Source organism: Podarcis tiliguerta (genome assembly GCF_965153285.1).
Source record: "Podarcis tiliguerta genome assembly, chromosome: 13".
Taxonomy (NCBI): Eukaryota; Metazoa; Chordata; class Lepidosauria; order Squamata; family Lacertidae; genus Podarcis; species Podarcis tiliguerta.
Genome location: NC_139546.1, coordinates 46,781,678 through 46,798,079, shown reverse-complemented (window position 1 = coordinate 46,798,079; position 16,402 = coordinate 46,781,678). Strand labels below are relative to the sequence as shown.

Genomic DNA, 16,402 nt, shown 5'->3' with positions numbered 1-16,402 from the left:
CGACAAGAATCTGAAGAGAGGGTTCATAAGGGAATCAAAGGCGGTGGGGGGCAGCCCAGTGTTCTTTATGGACAAAAAGGAGACTAACCAGCCCAGATTGGTCGTAGACTATAGGGCCCTAAATTTGGTGTCAGAACCAGTGACCTTCCCTATGCCCAGGATTGATGACATTTTAACACAAGTGAGGCGGGGAAATTTTTTTACTAAACTGGATCTCCGGGGAGCATACAATCTGATTAGAATACGGGAGGGGGACGAATGGAAAACCACCATGTTCACCCCCCTGGGGGCATTTGAATACTTAGTTATGCCATTTGGATTACAATCAGGCTCCGCCTGCTTTCAAGCTTTCATGCACCACATGTTGGAGCCCCTGCTGTACAAGAACTGCGTGGCCTTTTTGGACGACGTCTTGATCTATTCGGACAATGAGGAGCAACATGTCAGAGACGTACGGGAAGTGCTAAAAAGACTGCATAAGCACCAGCTGTGGGTCAAGCTGGAAAAATGCCAGTTCCACGCCCGAGAAGTCGAATTTCTGGGGTACAGGTTGTCGGACAAGGGTCTAGCCATGAACCCGAGCAAGGTGCAGGCGGTGCTGGAGTGGAAGGCACCCAAGACCCGGAAGGACGTGCAGAGGTTCCTAGGGTTCAGCAACTTCTACAGGAAGCTCATCAAGAACTTCGCCCACTTGACAGCGCCCATCACCGATTGTCTCAGCAGCAAGAAGAAGTTCGCCTGGACAGAAAGTGCCCAGCAATCCTTTGAAAGGCTGAAGAAGGCGTTTGCTTCGGAAGAGCAGCTCCTGCAAAGCCCATGCGGTTGGAAACCGACGCATCTGACTGAGCCATCGGGGCGGTCCTTCTCTTGCAGGGGGGAGCCGAAGGGGACTGGAGACCGTGTGCCTTTTTCTCGAGGAAGCTGAGCAAATCGGAGCAGAACTATACCGTATATGACCGCGAACTGCTTGCGATCTATGCGGCGTTTCGACGATGGAGACATCTGTTGATAGGGGCGCAACACAAGATTCAGGTCTGCACTGACCACAAGAACTTAGAATACTGGAGGACCGCGCGAGTACTCAACCAGAGGCAGATTCGATGGGCGCAGGAGTTCTCCAAGTTTTCCTTCGAGATCCGATACGTACCGGGAGAAGAAAACGTAAGAGCAGATGCGCTCTCCCGTAAGCCGGAATACATGGAAGGAAAGGGACCGCCGGAGATACGACATGTGATCCCCGAGGACCGATGGGTGTGGGGGGGAGCGTTGGTTGGGAAACGGGAACTGGGGGAGCTCACTAGAAATGACGAGTTCGCTCAAACTAAAATCAGAGCTCCGAGAAGGGAGAACCATGGAGGGTTTGAGGAAAAGGAAGGGTTGTTGTACTACAAGGGGGCGCTGTATGTACCAAGACTCTTCGCAGGAGACCAGTGGAGAGGGGACAAGTGCTCCTTTGCCCACACCCACCCTGCGCAGAAAGCTTTCGCGCAGGCAACGGGGGAGGAGACTGGGCGTTAAGCAGCTTTTATGTTGGAAGCGGTTTAAGAAACGCCCGCTGACGCATTCTGCCAGCGACTGAGGCAGCCACGGAATAGAGGCTGTCCTGTCAGAAAGGGTTCAGCCATGCAACCTAGCCGTGAGTAAAGGCAACTTACACACAAGCAATCCCTAGAACCATTACAAAAACCAAGGATAGATAAAAACTTCCCATATCCAATGATACCATCTCTGCACAGTTGCTCTTGGAGCAGCTAACTAGGTACGGAGCTCCTTAAATGTGTGGACTTGGCCACCAGGGCAAGGATATAAAAATCTGCCTCCAATAGAAGGGCACCATCTGTTCATCTAGGTCACCCTATGCTGCGTAAACATTATCAACAGGCAGATGAAGGTTAGAAGGATCCTTGGCTGGGGGTGGGAATGTTTTTTAATGGGGGTGGAAATTATTGTGGGAGACACCTTGGCCCTTGCAGGGTACACATTCTTTCCTTTCCTTCTCCCATTGTTACTTTCTGATAAAAACATGTATTTAGTATTGTTCAAGAACGGTGAAAACCTTTCTGCAGAGATAAGAGGAGAATTACTGTTCAGACCTCCACCGGACTGACTGCAGTTTCAAGTTGTGTCTTTAGCCAATACTAGCACTGATATCATGGCAACTGGTGGAGAAAGTCTTATCTCAACAGGCCATAATGGAAAGCATAAATAAATTTCCCTAGAAGAGAACTTAATGGACCCAGATGGACACATTCCAAAAATAGGAATGAGAAGGACCCCTCTCTTGTTGTATGCTGATGACGCGGCCACCATCTCATGTTCCAGACCGGGTTTGAATTATCTGTTGAGGAAATTTTCTGATTACTGTTCTGGAAATGGTTTATCCATTAATTATGAAAAATCTAAAATTTAATCTTCGAAAGAAGATTCTCCCAGTCTAAATGGGTGCTGGATGGCCATAACCTCGAACAGGTAAAATACTTCAGTTACCTAGGGCTCACATTCCATCATACAGGATCTTGGAAGCACCATTGGCAAACCTCCCTTCAAAAGGCGGAGATTACAAAGCTAGCCATACATAGATTCTTCTTCACAAAGGGAGGCAAATATGTTCCAGCAGCCTTAAGGGTTTTCAATGCAAAGCCCGTTTCCCAACTCCTGTATGCAGCAAATGTCTGGCATAATGGGGACCTGCCAAAGCTAGATGGCTTTCAGGCAAAATTTATACGATCTCTGCTGCAGGTACCTAACTGCGTCCCCAACTCTGTACTTCTGTTGGAAGCTGGTGAATACCCAATTTCAGCTAGAGCGTGGTGGGCTGCCCTAAAACATTGCCTCAGGATTTCAGTGTTTAATCTAGGGAAGGGTCTGTACCAACATTTGACCAATGAGGAATTTGTCAGCAAATGGCAGAAAACCATGGCTAAAAAAGCCACCTCTATTGGTCTGTCTCCCCCCCCCCCACTGTATTACCTGGGTTATGAAGGCACCCAAAAGGTTTTAAAGCAAAGATTATAGGACAATGCACACAGTGACTTGCGATCTCGATCACAGGCAGTCTGTAGTCCGGTGGCAGCAGGAGTTCAATATGGGTATGTCTTTGAGTTAATTTCTTACATCAAAAACCTGACAGTACCTAACTATCAAAGGCTTTTCACCAAAGCCAGACTGAATGTCTTCCCCTCTGCAGTGCTGGATGGTAGGTTGAGAGGAGTTCCCTACCAGGACAGACTTTGTTCATGTGCTCAAGACATCAATTCCATAAATCATATTTTGTTGCATTGTGCAAAGTATGAGCAGGCCAGGGCTGAACTGATACTACCCTTGCTGGTGCCTTTCCCGGGAACATCAGAGGTTCACTATGTCAGGTTCCTACTGGAAGACCGGACAAAAGCTAGAATGTTGGCAGTGGCAAAGTTTTTATCGGTGGTTGCAAGAACAAATGAGCCCTATATTCTAAACAAAATGCTTGATTAACCTGGAGGTAGGCTGTATGAATTGTGTATTGATTTGTAATGTTTTGTTGGGTCTCTGGACCGTAATAAAGATTGTTGCTGTTGAAATAAATTTCTGAATTAAGGAGGAAGCAGTCTTGAAATGGTCAGTCCCTGAGACAATTTTAAGCAATCTGGAAACAATCATCCCTCTCCCAAACCATGCTTTTCAAAGGAAAACTACGTCCCAACTGTGTTCAGAGTTTTTACCTTCAGGTTCATTGACATTTGTTTGGGACCCAGGGAGGGATGCTCGACAGACGAACTTCAGCTGAAATTCATCTGCGAAAGTTCTTGTGTTCACCTGCGAAATGGGTAGTACTTCAGCGCTGAAGTATGCTGTGCTACCAATGCTTGCACTTATGATGCCGGAGATGTTACCTGATTGGCCACCTGCCTGCCACATAATCATCATGCCTTCGGGGACAGAGCCAGAGAGAGTGCACACCAATATTTCACCTAAGGGAACAAAATAGATAGACAGACAGATGAAATTCCTGGTTTTTTAATGACTTTATATTACTGTTTTTATGGTTTTTCTGATATTGCTTTACAGTTGTTATGTTGCTTAGTGCACTGTTTAAGATTTAAGCAGCTTAGAAATGATTTAAAAATCAGCAAATGAATAAATGCCATAGGTTAAAACCTCTGCTTTTCATCTCACTCCTTCCAGTCTTGCTTTTGTCTGCCTTCTGTTCTTCTCTACACCCCTGTGATTTTCCTTCTCTCTGACCCTCTTTCCCATGCATATTCTCTTTCTTGGAATAATAGAATTCCAGAATTGGAAGGGACCCCAATGCTCATCTAGTCCAACCCCCTGTAATGCTTACTTACTTATGTCATCAAAACTTTTCCCAGCATTACAAATATAGGGCATCCTAAAACATTTAAAATATATACAAATAAACAGCCATGTAAAATATATAATGATGAGGAACTTCATTGGGATTTCTTCCCACTAAATAGTGCCATTTAGCACTCCAAGAGATACTATTAACAAGACCTCAGCCCCCCTTGCAGTTGTTGTTGTTGTTTAGTCGTTCAGTCGTGTCCGACTCTTCGTGACCCCATGGACCAGAGCACGCCAGGCACTTCTGTCTTCCACTGCCACCCGCAGTTTGGTCTAGCTTCGAGAACACTGTCTAACCATCTCGTACTCTGTCGTCCTCTTCTCCTTGTGCTCTCCATCTTTCCCAACATCAGGGTCTTTTCCAGTGAGTCTTCTCTTCTCATGAGGTGGCCAAAGTATTGGAGCCTCAGCTTCACGATCTGTCCTTCCAGTGAGCACTCAGGGCTGATTTCCTTAAGAATGGATGCGTTTGATCTTTTTGCAGTCCATGGGACTCTCAAGAGTCTCCTCCAGCACCATAATTCAAAAGCGTCAATTCTTCGGCGATCAGCCTTTTTTATGGTCCAGCTCTCACTTCCATACATCACTACTGGGAAAACCATAGCTTTTACTATACGGATCTTTGTTGGCAAGGTGATGTCTCTACTTTTTAAAATGCTATCTAGGTTTGCCATTGCTTTCCTCCCAAGAAGCAGGCGTCTCTTAATTTCGTGGCTGCTGTCACCATCTGCAGTGATCATGGAGCCCAAGAAAGTAAAATCTCTCACTGCCTCCATTTCCTCCCCTTCTATTTGCCAGGAGGTGATGGGACCAGTGGCCATGATCTTCGGTTTTTTTATGTTGAGCTTCAGGCCATATTTTGTGCTCTCTTCTTTCACCCTCAATAAAAGGTTTTTTAATTCCTCCTCACTTTCTGCCATCAAGGTTGTGTCATCTGCATATCTGAGGTTGTTGATATTTCTTCCAGCAATCTTAATTCCGGCTAGGGATTCATCCAGCCCAGCCTTTCGCATGATGAATTCTGTATATAAGTTAAATAAGCAGAGAGACAAAATACAGCCTTGTCATACTCCTTTCCCAATTTTGAACCAATCAGTTGTTCCATATCCAGTTCTAACTGTAGCTTCTTGTCCCACATAGAGATTTCTCAGGAGACAGATGAGGTGATCAGGCACTCCCATTTCTTTAAGAACTTGCCATAGTTTGCTGTGATCGACACAGTCAAAGGCTTTTGCATAGTCAATGAAGCAGAAGTAGATGTCTTTCTGGAACTCTCTAGCTTTCTCCATAATCCAGCGCATGTTTGCAATTTGGTCTCTGGTTCCCCTGCCTCTTCTAAATCCAGCTTGCACTTCTGGGAGTTCTTGGTCCACATACTGCTTGAGCCTTCCTTGAAGAATTTTAAGCATAACCTTGCTGGCGTGTGAAATGAGTGCAATTGTGCGGTAGTTGGAGCATTCTTTAGCACTGCCCTTCTTTGGGATTGGGATGTAGACTGACCTTCTCCAATCTTCTGGCCACTGCTGAGTTTTCCAAACTTGCTGGCATATTGAGTGTAGCACCTTAACAGCATCATCTTTTAAAATTTTAAATAGTTCAGCTGGAATACCATCACTTCCACTGGCCTTGTTATTTGCAATGCTTTCTAAGGCCCATTTGACTTCACTCTCCAGGATGTCTGGCTCAAGGTCAGCAACCACACTACCTGGGGTGTACGAGACATCCATATCTTTCTGGTATAGTTCCTCTGTGTATTCTTGCCACCTCTTCTTGATGTCTTCTGCTTCTGTTAGGTCCTTACCACTTTTGTCCTTTATTATGGTAATCTTTGAACAAAATGTTCCTTTCATATCTCCAATTTTCTTGAACAGATCTCTGGTTCTTCCCATTCTGTTGTTTTCCTCTATTTCTTTGCATTGCTCATTTAAGAAGGCCTTCTTGTCTCTCCTTGCTATTTTTTGGAATTCTGCATTCAATTTCCTGTATCTTTCTCTATCTCCCTCGCATTTTGCTTGCCTTCTCTCCTCCGCTATTTGTATGGCCTCATTGGACAGCCACTTTGCTTTCTTGCATTTCCTTTTCATTGGGATGGTTTTCGTTGCTGCCTCCTGTATAATGTTTCGAGCCTCCATCCATAGTTCTTCAGGCACTCTGTCCAGCAAATCTAAATCCTTAAACCTGTTCCTCACTTCCACTGTGTATTCATAAGGGATTTGGTTTAGATTGTATCTTACCGGCCCAGTGGTTTTTCCTACTTTCTTCAGTTTAAGCTTGAATTTTGCTATAAGAAGCTGATGATCTGAGCCACAGTCAGCTCCAGGTCTTGTTTTTGCTGACTGTATAGAGCTTCTCCATCTTTGGCTGCAGAGAATATAATCAATCTGATTTTGATGCTGCCCATCTGGTGATGTCCATGTGTAGAGTCGTCTCTTGTGTTGTTGGAAAAGAGTGTTTGTGATGACCAGCTTGTTCTCTTGACAGAACTCTATTAGCCTTTGCCCTGCTTCGTTTTGAATTCCAAGACCAAATTTGCCAGTTGTTCCTTTTATCTCTTGATTCCCTACTTTAGCATTCCAATCCCCTATAATGAGAAGAACATCCTTCTTTGGTGTCACTTCTATAAGGTGTTGTAAGTCTTCATAGAATTGGTCAATTTCAGTTTCTTCAGCACCAGTAGTTGGTGCATAAACTTGGATTACTGTGATGTTAAAAGGTCTGCCTTGGATTCGTATCGAGATCATTCTATCATTTTTGAGATTGCATCCCAGTACAGCTTTCGCCACTCTTTTGTTGACTATGAGGGCCACTCCATTTCTTTTACGGGTTTCTTGCCCACAGTAGTAGATATGATAGTCATCCGAACTGAATTCGCCCATTCCCGTCCATTTTAGTTCACTGATGCCCAGGATGTCAATGTTTATTCTTGCCATCTCATTTTTTACCACATCCAACTTACCCAGGTTCATGGTTCTTACATTCCAGGTTCCTATGCACTATTTTTCTTTACAGCATTGGACTTTCCTTTCGCTTCCATGCATATCCGCAACTGAGCATCCTTTCGGCTTTGGCCCAGCCGCTTCATCAGCTCTGGATCTACTTGTACTTGTCCTCCGCTCTTCCCCAGTAGCATGTTGGACGCCTTCCGACCTGAGGGGCTCATCTTCAAGCGTCATATCTTTTATATGCCTGTTGTCTTTGTCCATGGAGTTTTCTTGGCAGGGATACTGGAGTGGCTTGCCGGTTCCTGCTCCAGGTGGATCACGTTTGGTCCAAACTCTCCACTATGACCTGTTCATCTTGGGTGCCCTGCTCGGCATAGTTCATAGCTTCTCTGAGTTCTTCAAGCCCCTTCGCCACGGCAAGGCAGTGAAGGGGCCCTTGCAGTTAATTCCGGGTTAATGTCAGACAGATAGAATCGGATATTTTCATTGTACCGTGATGTTAGACTACCAAAAAAGGGGGTGGGGGGTGGTAGCATGCATTTGCGTAGCAGGTTGTAAAATGGACAGTAGAAAAGGATATGTTCTTCAGTGTCTGGCACATTCAAAGAACATCCACAATGTCTATCATTTCTGGGGATGCTTAAAAATCTGCCCTTGACAAAAGCTGAAGGAAAAACATTCAGTCGGGCTAAGATAAAGGTCCTGAGTTGGACAGAAATTATTAATTTTGAGATATGTGACCCTGTTATCTTGGGGGAGCAAATTTTATTTACACCTGACTTGATGTTGTTTCCTCCCCCAATGTACCTTAATCTGTTTTGATTATTGCAATAAATATGTTGCTCACTCCAATTATACAAGGGTTTCAAGATCTGATTTGAATACCAATAGATCTGATTTTCCTATGTAAGAGTTCCTATGTAAGGTTGGCAACAAAATGGAAATGAAACCAGTATTTTATAGTGCTAGCCCACAACCAATATTCCACCGTGTGTATACCTAGTTCTGCACACATTGTCTCATACATGATTGAACTTGGGAGCCCCAGGAGACGTATCAAGACGGATGTGAGGGGGATCCGACTGAGACATCTGTCACCCCATTGATCGCCAGGGTTCATCTGGCTGACCTGGCTGGCTAGGCATGTGTCCCCCTGTTTCATGTGTGTCCCTCCCTAAGCTGCATGTTCAGTGGAAGAGGAAGACCATCCCAGATAGGAGTGTACCGTTCTTCAATCAAGGGTTGATGATAGCTTCATGTGCGTCCCTCTCTAAGCTCCACGCACAGTGGAAGAAGACGACCATCCCAGGTAGGAGTGTACCATTCTTTGGTCAAGGCTTGACGATAGCTGCGCTCCCTGTATAGATAGAACCTCCCTGATAGCACCTCCCCTGTAATGCAGGAATCTCAGCTAAATAATTTCAGCTACATAGTTTGTGAGAGCCCTGCCTTCTTTGCCCCATCAGAAGATTGTCTCTTCTGTCCCCTAAACCTACAAAGACCTCAGCACACAGAAACAGGCACGTTTGTTGTTTAGTTGTTTGGTCATGTCCGACTCTTTGTGACCCCATGAACCAGAGCACGCCAGGCACTCCTATCTTCCACTGCCTCCCGCAGTTTGGTCAAATTCATGCTGGTAGCTTTGAGAACACTGTCCAACCATCTCTTCTTCTGTCGTCCCCTTTTCTTGTGCCTTCCATCTTTCCCAACATCAGTGTCTTTTCCAGGGAGTCTTCTCTTCTCATGAGGTGGCCAAAGTATTGGAGCCTCAGCTTGACGATCTGTCCTTCCAGTGAGGACTCAGGGCTGATTTCCTTAAGAATGGATAGGTTTGATCTTTTTGCAGTCCATGGGACTCTCAAGAGTCTCCTTTAACAGGTACTTACAAATCTTAATAAAAGGGTATTTGTTTTGGAACCATGGGATCCGTCCCTTTGGAATGACTATCCCGTTTACTGCTGACAAATAAGCAGAAAAGTTGGAGTAAGAGAATCCAAGGGTTGTTATTGCTCTGTTTCTAAGGGTGGTTCCAGATGCTCAGATTTCAGGTAGATGCATGAGAAGGCTGCATAGAGGATGGAAAGAGAAGCAAACTCACCTGGAGAAGCCTGGGAAGAAGTCAGTGGCAGGCTATTCTGTGAGGTTCTCAGAAAGTCCTTCCAGAAACTAGAGTGTAATTGGGATTTGTGGGAAATCCTAATAACTATGGGGAAGTTCTCCTTTTGTTATTATTTGTTATTGTTATTATTATTTGTATACCACCCTTCATCAGCAGATCACAGGCAGTTCAGAACATAAAAGTACAACATGAGAACACAATATCTATAATCATCTTCCTTTATCTTCTTTAGAGGACAAGATGCAGAATTAGCAAAATGGTGAAGGAACACTGTGACCTTAATTCTCTGCTGCCTTGTGGCTATTCTCATTAGTGGGAGGGGTTTTCACGGTAAACCTCAAGGAGTAACATACACCTCAACTGCCTTTAATTTTCTGGGACTGCCAGGGAAGCAATTAACCCACCACAGATTCTTCATTTGTCTGGAAATTTCCAGATTTAAGCTGCTGTTAAAGGGTCAATTGGCTCACAGCTACCTTTCACTTTTAGCATAGCAGCAATTTTGCCCATGTCCCTTGTAAAAGTCACTTGGCTCCCCATCTTCCATATGCACCAACCAGTCATTGAGATGGGGGAGGGGGAGGGAGTCCGGCCTGCATCACGAGTCAATTGTGGTCACCCCTTGCTACCCGCAACGGGGGAGCGAGGAGGTTCGGGCAGGGGAAAACCAGGATTTATGAGGCAAATATTCTGGCAATGTTCCCCATTATGGTCTGTGGAGTTCACTGCATCCCCCTGCGCCACTCAAGTCTATGTCTGCTATCTTGAAGGGCAAAATTGGTGCATCCTGGGAGTGTGTCCCTGGCATGGACATGTCTCAGTCTCTGGCATGATTTGTGCTGGGTTCCTTAATCTGTGTCAGGTTTCCGTGAATTCTGACCCTCCCTCCTCTGATAGGAGACAGCCAAGGTTGAATGGACTTTATTTCAAATTATTTTTGGACCAGACGAGGAGTGTGATGGAGCAATACAGAGCAAGAAGAATGAACGGCTGCCGAATAGATCTGGCAAGAAGCTGAATTTGAGAAAAGATTTTGTGTGCCGAGGAAGAACTCCAGAGCGGAATTTTAATGGGGGAGACTGGACAAGTACTCTGTGAGTTACTTATGGTCGCAGTTTGTACGCTAGTCAGTAAATAGTGGAAGGAATGGAATGTGACCTTGTACCATCCAGATAAACACTGCAAAGAACTGAACAATGGAAAATAGTTATTAATTCTCCTAGCACACCAGGTCTGAAACAACAATGTACTTTAAGGGTTACACACGTGAAATGCAACAGAGACGCTGTTTGTAAGGAGGAAACGTGTTCAGCTGCAAGAATGATGTAACTGAGAGTGACAGATGACAACTGGACACTAAAAAAGAAATGATGCACAAATGGGAGGAAACGATTGACATATGTTTGCAACAGGAGCAGGAAACCTGATTTTAAGAAATTGTATTAAATTATGTAATTTGGTAGGATTTGTAATAACTAGGAAAATTAATAAACAATATTTAAAAAAGAGATAGAGATGGGGGGATGGGCTTGACGTCACAACGCACACACGTTGGTAGGAATCAGGGGCTGTGAATGAACTGTGTCTACAAGAGCACCTGCCAGATGCTGGGCAAGATCTATGACTCCCTGCTGGACCTTCCTGTGGACCTGCAGGTGCCCACACCCTGGTGGTGGTCTCTATCACTATTCTGCCCTGGACCTCCTTGTGGCCATCTCATAAAATACATGAAAAAACAAAAACAACCTAATAACTGCCCACGCCCAACACATTTTAGAAGGGCATTGGATTGCAATCAACCAAATGTCTGGTTAAAGAGGGACATTTTTGCCAGGCGCATAAATGTGTATTATGATGGCGCCAGGCGAACCTCTCTGGGGAGAGCATCCCTCAAACAGGAAGCTGCTGCAGAAAAGGCCCGTTCTGATTTTGCCACAAAGAAGTGCCTCAAAAGATGATTTCAGGGTCCATGTAGTTTCATATGGAAAGAGGTGGTGCTTGAGATTATTATGGTCCTGAGCAATTTGAGGCTTTATAGGTCAAAACCAGCAGTTTGAATTGGGCCCAGAAACTAATTGGTAGCCAGTGCCGTCAAACCAGGTGTTATGTTCAAATTGTCTTGCCCTGGTGAGCAACCTGGCCTCTGAATTCTGCTCTAGCTGAAGTTTCTGAACCATCTTCAGAGGCAACCCTACATGTAATGCATTGCAGTAATCTAACCTTGAAGTTACCAGAGCATAGGCAACAGTACAGTGGTGACTCGCAAGACGAAATTAATTCGTTCTGCGAGTCTCTTCGTCTAGCGGTTTTTTCGTCTTGCGAAGCAACCCTATTAGTGGCTTAGCGGATTAGCGCGATTAGTGGTTTAGAGGCTATTAGCGGTTATTAGCGGCTTAAGGGATTAGCGGATTAGCTGCTAAAAGGCTATTAGCGGTTTAGCGGCTTAGAAAAAGGGGGTGGGGAGCGGAAAAAAATATCAAGACTCGCAAGACATTTTCGTCTTGCGAAGCAAGCCCATAGGGAAATTCGTCCTGCGAAGCGCATTGAAAAATGGAAAACCCTTTCGTCTAGCGGGTTTTCCGTCTTGCAAGGCATTTGTCTTGCGGGGTACCACTGTAGTTAGGCTATCCCTGTCCTGCTAAGCATGTAGCTGGTACATCAGCCGAAGCTTGATGGAAGGCACTTTGCGCCACTGAGGCCACCTGAGTAACAGGAACACATTTCCCCTATCTCTCCTGACAGAGGTCGTTGTACAGGGCGACCAAAACAGTTTCTGTGCCAAAATCGGGCCTAAACCCTGACAGAAATGGATCTAGAAGTTTCCTCCAAGAGTGCCTGGATCAGGTCTGCGACCACCTGCTCCACAACGTTGCTCAGGAAAGGGAGATTAGCAACTGGCTGGAAGTTAGTTAGATTTTCCTCAGCCTCTTGGGAGTTGTCTCCATTGGGAGAGGTGAAGACCAGGAGTGTTTTCAGAGGCTGCAGAACCTGGCAGGAGAGGAGAGGGGAGAGAGCACTTTCAAAATATGAGTCTACCCTGCTGTGAGGCTGGAAGTGGTGTGGCTCTCTGCCCTTCCCTTCATATTCCCTCTCCAAATTCCTCCCCATACTGCATTTTTGTACCTCCTGGCAAACTGGGAATATCCCCTCATGGATGGAGTTTAGGACATTCCATGCCTTTGCTCAGCAGAGTTTCTTTTTCAATGAGAAAAAAAATAAGTGGCTCACGTAAACAACAACAACTTAACAACAACAACATGTTATTTATACCCCCCCATCTGGCTGGGCTTCCCCAGCCACTCTGGGCGGCTTCCAACAGAATATTAAAATACGATAGTCTATTAAACATTAAAAGCTTCCCTAAACAGGGCTGCCTTCAGATGTCTTCTAAAAGTCTGGTAGTTGTTGTTCTCTTTGACATCTGGTGGGAGGGCTTTCCACAGGGCGGGTGCCACTACCGAGAAGGTCCTCTGTCTTGTTCCCTGTAACTTGGCTTCTCGCAGCGAGGGAACCACCAGAAGGCTCTCGGCACTGGACCTCAGTGTCCGGGCAGAACGATGGGGGTGGAAACGCTCCTTCAGGTATACTGGACCAAGGCTGTTTAGGGCTTTAAAGGTCAGCACCAACACTTTGAATTGTGCTCGGAAACGTACTGAGAGTCAGTGTAGGTCTTTCAAGACCGGTATTATGTGGTCTCAGCGGCTGCTCCCATTCACCCATCTAGCTGCCGCATTCTGGATTAGTTGTAGTTTCTGGGTCACCTTCAAAGGTAGCCCCACGTAGAGCGCATTGCAGTAGTCCAAGCGAGAGATAACTAGAGCATGCAGCACTCTGGTGAGACAGTCTGCGGGCAGGTAGAGTCTCAGCCTGCATACCAGATGGAGCTGGTAAACAGCTGCCCTGGACACAGAAATGACCTGCGCCTCCATGGACAGCTGTGAGTCCAGAATGACTCCCAGGCTGTGCACCTGGTCCTTCAGGGGGCACAGTCAGGACCAGGGAGTCCCCCCCACCCGCCCGCCTCCTGTCCCCTCAAAATAGTACTTCTGTCTTGTCAGGATCCAACCTCAATCTGTTAGCCGTCATCTATCCTCCAACCGCCTCCAGGCACTCACACAGGACCACCACTGGTTCTGATTTGAAAGAGAGGTAGAGCTGGGTATCATCTGCATATTGATGAACACCCAACCCAACCCCCTGATGATCTCTCCCAGTGGCTGCATGTAGATGTTGAAAAGTATGGGGGAGAGGACAGAACCTGAGGCACCCCACAAGTGAGAGCCCAGGGGTCTGAACACTCATCCCCACCCCCCACAGGAAGTGATCTGACCATCTAAACAAAGCTTTAATAATAATGAAAACTGTCATAAATGAAACTAAATACAACAACATGAGACAAGTCTGAGACAAGAAAACAAGAAGAGGCAGTTGGTCTCTCTTAACTGAACAATAATGGAACCCACTGAAGGGAAGGGCTGATTCTGGAGCAAAACACACAAGTCCCGCCCACTGGATACCAAGCACTCTGCTATTCAAATAGTAGTTTTTCTTACACTCCCCTTCTCACTGTGTCTAATTTGAATTAATCAATTTTAATTTAGCATGTAAAATGGCAAAACTTTCTTATTTAAACATTCATCAATTTCTGTATAATCTTGTTTGTTCTCAGTATACAAAATTATATCATCTGCCTTGCTTTATACCTTTGTACGTTTCCATCCTCATCTAACTTTTCCTCAAACACCCATTTGCACCCTATAGCCCTTTGGCAATTAAGTAAGTGTCCAAGTGTTGTTTTCATTCAATGCTTCAATTTCTTTCTTGGCTGCTTCTATCCATTTGGCAGCTTCTTCTGCAGGAAGTTTCTTGATGTCTTTCTATGTGTCAGGTTCACAATTAGCTACTGCTCTTGTGGTGTATGATAGTCGCTCTGCTGACTTTGTTAATTCGTGATGAGCATCTAATTAAAGGTTCTAATTGTTCTTCCATTTCATCACGCACGGTTCCTTGTCCTGACTCTGTTCCCCCTTCTGCTGGTAAATTCTTTGTTCTTTCAACTTCTGAGATCAGTTTTACTGGAACCTCTTCAGTTACGGAATCAGCATCAGTCTGTTCCTCTTTGTTCTTATTAGGAACACATGCAAAGGATTTCTCTCCTTCTCTAAAATATACTAGGCTTCCGACTTTTACTTCTCTTGTCTATGGATTAAGAATTCTGTAACCTTTGCAACCCTTCTCAAAGCTGACAAATATTCCTAACTCAGTCCTGGTGCTAGGTTTGGTACGTCTTTGGGCTGGCACATATGCAAAAACCTTTGAACCAAAGACTCTAACGTGACAGATGTTCAGTACTCTTCTAAACCAAAGTTCAAATGCTGTTTTATTTGTAGCTTTTGTTGGCAGTCTGCTCTGCCAATATGTTGCTGTCATCAGTCCCTCACTCCAATATTCAAATGATAAATTAGACTCCATCAACATACCCAACCATCTCTATCAGAGAGCGATTTTTTCTCTTCGCTATTGCATTTTGGTCTGGAGTAAATGGGGTAGTGTGCAAATGTTTAATACCATTTTCATCTAGATAAGATTTGATGTGATATGACATGTACTCACCACCATTCTCTGAAAGTATTGCTTGTGGCTATCTCCCGAATTGATTTTCAACACTTGCATCTCCAATTTCTCTGCATTTTCTGTTTTAAATATAGGTTGTGCAGTATCTGGAATAATTGTAAATAAACAATACATACTTACATTTCCCACGAGACATTGTTTGAATTGGACCACATATATCAGTATGAATAAGTTGCAAAGGCTCTGTTGAACTTCTATGGCTTTGCTTGGGGACAGAAGGTCTTCTTCCCTTCCCCAACAAACAATATTCACATATTTCACTTTTCAGGTCAACTTTACAAGGTTTAATTTCCATTCCTCTCACCAAACCTTTCTTTGGCAGGTCTGCGATTATCCTGAAATCTCTATGCCCAAGCCTTTTGTGCCACAGTTGAACACAGGCTGCACTTGAATTCTTCTTAACCGTATTTCTTGACTTGTATCTAGCACAAAGACTCCATTATTTCCAAAACCTTATGCACACAAAACTCCATCTTTGGTAATCACACATCTGTTGCTATTAAAATTTACATTTAAACCACGCTTGGTCAGAGTTGACACACTCAGAAAACCGTATGTTAATTCTGGCAAGTAAACTACATTTCTCACTTCATTACAAACCATTTTTCTGCCTGCAACACACTTGAGCAAACCTGCTCCTTTTCCTTTACACAGAAACTTTGTGGCCATTTACAGCTGTAGCTGTCTCTGATGAGTTTTCATTTAACTCTCTGAAAAAAACAGCATCACACGACATGTGCATTGAAGCTGTTGACTCAATTAACCAACTAGTAGAATTGCTGTAAATAGCACCAGTTTTGCTGCTAGATAGTTCTGATGAACTGCAAAAGTATTTTTAGTTTGTTTTCTGTTGCCACCCTGGAACTTATCTTTAATCGTGCCACTCTGTTTTGTACAATTCTGTAATGGTTCTAGGGATTTAGTCTCTAGTGCATGTATCAAAGAACTGTAACTTTCAGGCAGACTTGACAGAATTTGAACCACTTTGTCCTCTTCTTCAAATTTCTTGCCTATAGTATTTAAATGATCCCTCAACTCGTCACTTGACTTGGATGCTTTTCTAAATCTCCATTTTCTTTAAATTTTATATTAAAAAGCTTTCTTGATAGATACAGTCTCTGTTTCTCTCATACAACTCTTTCAGACCTTGCCACAACTCTTTGGCAGTCTTAAAATCTCTTATGTGGTGCAAGTCACTGTCACTCACATAAGTTGAAACTTCTGCCCTCGCCTTTCTGCCCTGCTTTTCCTGCTTTACTTTTTCTGCCTCTTCTGCTGGTGCAGATTTTTCAAATGTTGCTCACAAATCCTTTGTCACCAGCTCATTCTTCATCGAAATCTCCATAAAGGATAGTTGCTTGAAGTG

The 16,402-nt window shown here is 44.5% G+C and overlaps 2 protein-coding genes across 15 annotated transcripts in view; one reads left to right on the top strand and one right to left on the bottom strand.

Moving 5' to 3' along the window:
* Positions 1 to 16,402, bottom strand: part of LOC310663080 (uncharacterized protein) — a 192,067-nt gene that overhangs the window by 108,991 nt on the left and 66,674 nt on the right. For 5 of the 11 annotated variants that reach the window (XM_083410693.1, XM_083410690.1, XM_083410686.1 and 2 more), the window contains exon 2: positions 3,702 to 3,950. The exons of 1 other annotated variant lie outside the window; for it this stretch is intronic. In XM_083410693.1, coding sequence (XP_083266819.1) covers positions 3,702 to 3,950 — 249 coding nt within the window. Of the gene's footprint in view, positions 1 to 3,701; positions 3,951 to 9,381; positions 9,417 to 16,402 lie in introns of those variants that run through there. 5 more of the 11 variants (XR_014504361.1, XR_014504362.1, XR_014504363.1 and 2 more) reach the window with 2 other exon arrangements.
* The window catches only part of LOC310663170 (uncharacterized protein), a 110,491-nt gene that overhangs the window by 57,072 nt on the left and 37,017 nt on the right, over positions 1 to 16,402 (top strand). The window lies entirely within an intron of this gene.